Here is a 3,716-nt window from a genome sequence, read left to right on the forward strand (position 1 = left end):
TATTTTGAACATCTTATATGCCTTTGAAGTACGATATTTTGGGATGTTTATGTTTTATGGACTTATGAATTTAGTAGGAAAGATTAAGTAACATAAGTCACTATCCGCATAAGACACTTAAGTAACTACCTACTGGGTAGTAGTCAACACTAAAATTATGATCATGTAAGTGAGCTCCTAAAGTAGCGCATAAGTGTAAGTAGGGTAACCAAGTAGAGATGAACGTGTAAGTAGACTGTAGACAAAGCAAAAGAGAAACTCATGACTAGAGGAATAGATAAGTTAGGAAAAAGAACGAAATAAATTCCTATTAGTAAATTTTAAGTTAACCACGCTTAAGTACATTGATTCCGCGCATTGAATGTCAAGCAATGTTACACCTTTGATGAGGATATTAAGGGTGTTACATTTTTATGGTATCAGAGCAAATTTCTGATCTTTAGGATGAGAATTACACTCTAACTCCTTTATTTTACCTGTAACATATGTGCAGCATTATGCCTCCACGTAGGGTACCTACTCGCAGTAACCCGCAAGGACCCGAGGACATACAAGGCCAGATTAACAACTTACGGGACACCATTACCCAGATGCAGACTAATGTAGGGGAAATGTTCCAAAATATTTTGAATGAAATCAGGCGCCACCCTCACAACGCGACCAATAATAATAACGTCGCAAGTGGCTCAGGCACTGGAGGAACCGGTAGTGGTGGACCCCAACCGCAACCAGAACATGGAGCGGCGGGCCAAAATAATCAAGATCTGCTGCTGACATTTAGGAAGCACAAGCCACCCTCCTTTCAAGGAGGACACGATCCAATAGTAGCTGTGCAGTGGCTACAGGCCATGGACAAAATATTCAGAGTGGTTCAATGCACCGATGATCAAAAGGTGTTGTTCTCAGTGTATATGTTGGAAGGAGACGCCCATCATTGGTGGGCTAATGCGTCCCAACCCTTGGTGATGCAAAATGCGGTAATTACGTGGGCCATGTTCGAAGAAATGTTCTTGGAGAAGTATTTCCCGATGTCAATCCGGGATAGCAAGCAGGGCGAGTTCGATCGACTCGTTCAAGGAACCATGACGGTGGATCAGTATCATGCGAAATTCAACGAACTACTCCGACTGGCAACTTACCGAGGAACTATGCCCATGCCAGACTTTCTGGCAGCAAAATTTCAAAGGGGTTTATCCGCTAGGATTGCGGAACTGGTAGCTGGCAATGACCCCTGTGACCTAGCCACCCTGGTGAACAAATGTAGAAAGATGGAAGCGATAGGATTGCAAGCAAGGAAGCCTGCAGAGACCAGCGGATCTGGAACCAAAGCTCCGATGGCTAAGAATGGACAATGGAGAGGAAAACGCGAAGGCAGACCGTGGCAGCCCAGGCGTGATGATAACAAGTTCAAGAGGCCCGGGAATCCTCGAGGAAATGGCAACAGAGCTCCCAATTGCCCCAAATGTAAGAAGGCCCATTTCGGCAACTGTTTGAATGGGTCGACACAATGTTACAAGTGCGGCCAAGAAGGACACTTCATCAAAGATTGTCCACAATGGGGAGAACAACAGACAACCGCAGAGGCGCCAAGAGTGGGCAGAGTTTACACACTGGATCAACATGTGGCGGACCAGGCGGCCGAACTAGTTAAAGGTACGATCAATATATGTGATGAAAAACTATATGTTTTATTTGACTCTGGTGCGACCAATCCTTCATTGCTGATTATGTGGCAAAAGCCTTTAACCTAACTATGAGCCCAATGCAATCCCCTATGCAAGTCACCTCTGCGACGGGGGAAGTGACAATGTCTCACTTCATATGTAGAACTGTAGAATTCAGATACAAAGGAAAGAAGTACAACCAAGACTTCATAATCCTCCCCTTAGCCAAACTGAACCTGATTTTGGGAATGGATTGGCTGGCCAAACAACACGTAGTAATTGATTGTAACAGCCGAAGTATAATAGTCGGCGGGGACATGATGGGGACCCCACTCCCCAATACTCCACCGGTCGAATCAGGAGATTGCACTTTCATGCTAATAGCCGGTCTAGTAGGTGCGAGCGAGATCCCGTTGATGAACATTCATGTGGTCAAAGAATTCAAGGATGTATTTCCTGACGACATTACCACCTTTCCCCCTGAAAGGGAAGTGGAGTTTTCTATTGAACTTATTCCCGGGACTGGACCAATCTCAATTGCACCCTACCGTATGTCTCCCCTTGAATTGGTAGAATTGAAGAAGCAATTAGAAGACCTGCTAGGGAAGAATTTCATCCGACCCAGTGTATCCCCGTGGGGAGCACCAGTTCTATTTGTAAAGAAGAAGGACGGATCGATGAGACTTTGCACAGACTATCGGCAACTCAACAAGGTGACTGTAAAAAACAAATACCCATTGCCTCGTATCGAGGACATAATTGATCAGTTAAGAGGTGCAAAGGTGTTTTCGAAGATTGATCTTCGATCAGGATATCATCAGATCCGGATCAAACCGGAGGACATCCCGAAGACAGCTTTCAGATCAAGATACGGGCACTATGAGTACTTGGTCATTCCCTTCGGATTGACTAATGCCCCGGCAGTATTCATGAGCTACATGAAGCAGATCTTCCAACCGTACTTGGATCGATTCGTGGTCGTATTCATCGATGACATACTGATATACTCGAAGAGCAAAGAGGAGCATGAAGAACACTTGAGAATTGTGCTACAAGTGTTGCGGGAGAAACAACTGTATGCGAAACCATCAAAGTGTGAATTCTGGTTGCCAGAGATTCAGTTTCTTGGACATGTAATCTCAGAGAAAGGAGTAGTAGTGGATCCCAGCAAGATTGAAGCAGTAGTAGATTGGGAACGTCCAAAGACTGTCACAGAGATAAGGAGCTTCCTTGGACTAGCAGGATACTATCGGAGATTCATTGAAGGATTCTCGAAGCGGGTATTGCCACTCACCCGACTAACAAGAAAGGAGGTCCCTTTTGTGTGGACCGAAGAATGTGAAACGTGTTTCCAAGAGTTAAAAAGAATGGTGACTACAGCTCCAATACTGACACTGCCAGACCCGGAGGAACCATTTGAGGTATACTGTGATGCCTCCAAGATAAGCTTGGGATGTGTACTGATGCAGCATGGCAGACCAGTAGCATATGCATCCCGACAGTTGAAGCCGCATGAAGAAAACTACCCCACTCACGATCTAGAACTAGCAGCGATCGTGTTTGCCCTGAAGATATGGCGTCATCACCTGTACGGTGCAACCACAACAGTTTATAGCGATCACAAGAGCCTCAAGTATTTGTTTGATAAAAAAGAACTGAACATGAGACAGCGCCGTTGGATGGAGTTCATAAAGGACTACAACTTTGAATTGCAATACCATCCCGGCAAGGCGAACGTAGTTGCAGATGCCTTGAGCAGAAAAACCAGAATGGTCGCAAGCATGATGATAGCCGAGCATCAACTGATAGAGGACTTCCGAAACTTAGGCCTAGCAGTGGTGAATAGCGAATGCGAGGCCAGATATTGGGCGGTGCAGATCACCGACGAACTACTAGAAAAGATCAAACAGGCTCAGCAAGCCGTCGACTGTTTGAAGAGGTTAAGGAATCTGGTGTTAGCCTGAACCAGCAAGGTATAATTACCTTCCAAGATTGACCAAATCAGCACATTTTATACCGGTAAAAAAAACTTACACGACAAAGAAGTTGGCT

The 3,716-nt window shown here is 45.1% G+C and overlaps 1 protein-coding gene across 1 annotated transcript; it reads left to right on the top strand.

The window, feature by feature from the left end:
• Positions 1-497: 497 nt before the first annotated feature.
• LOC133306763 (uncharacterized) lies at positions 498-1,751 on the top strand. Its single transcript, XM_061507143.1, has one exon. The coding sequence runs from the start codon at positions 498-500 to the stop codon at positions 1,749-1,751; it is 1,254 nt and encodes a 417-aa protein (XP_061363127.1).
• Positions 1,752-3,716: the final 1,965 nt, after the last annotated feature.

This window comes from Gastrolobium bilobum, unplaced genomic scaffold, assembly GCF_033153095.1.
Source record: "Gastrolobium bilobum isolate Gb01-03AN ecotype WA unplaced genomic scaffold, APGP_CSIRO_Gbil_v1 utg15738, whole genome shotgun sequence".
Classification (NCBI taxonomy): domain Eukaryota; kingdom Viridiplantae; phylum Streptophyta; class Magnoliopsida; order Fabales; family Fabaceae; genus Gastrolobium; species Gastrolobium bilobum.

Bases quoted from the DNA above. Each gene is read 5' to 3' on its own strand.
- LOC133306763 (XM_061507143.1), top strand. From the start codon at position 498: ATGCCTCCACGTAGGGTACCTACTCGCAGTAACCCGCAAGGACCCGAG.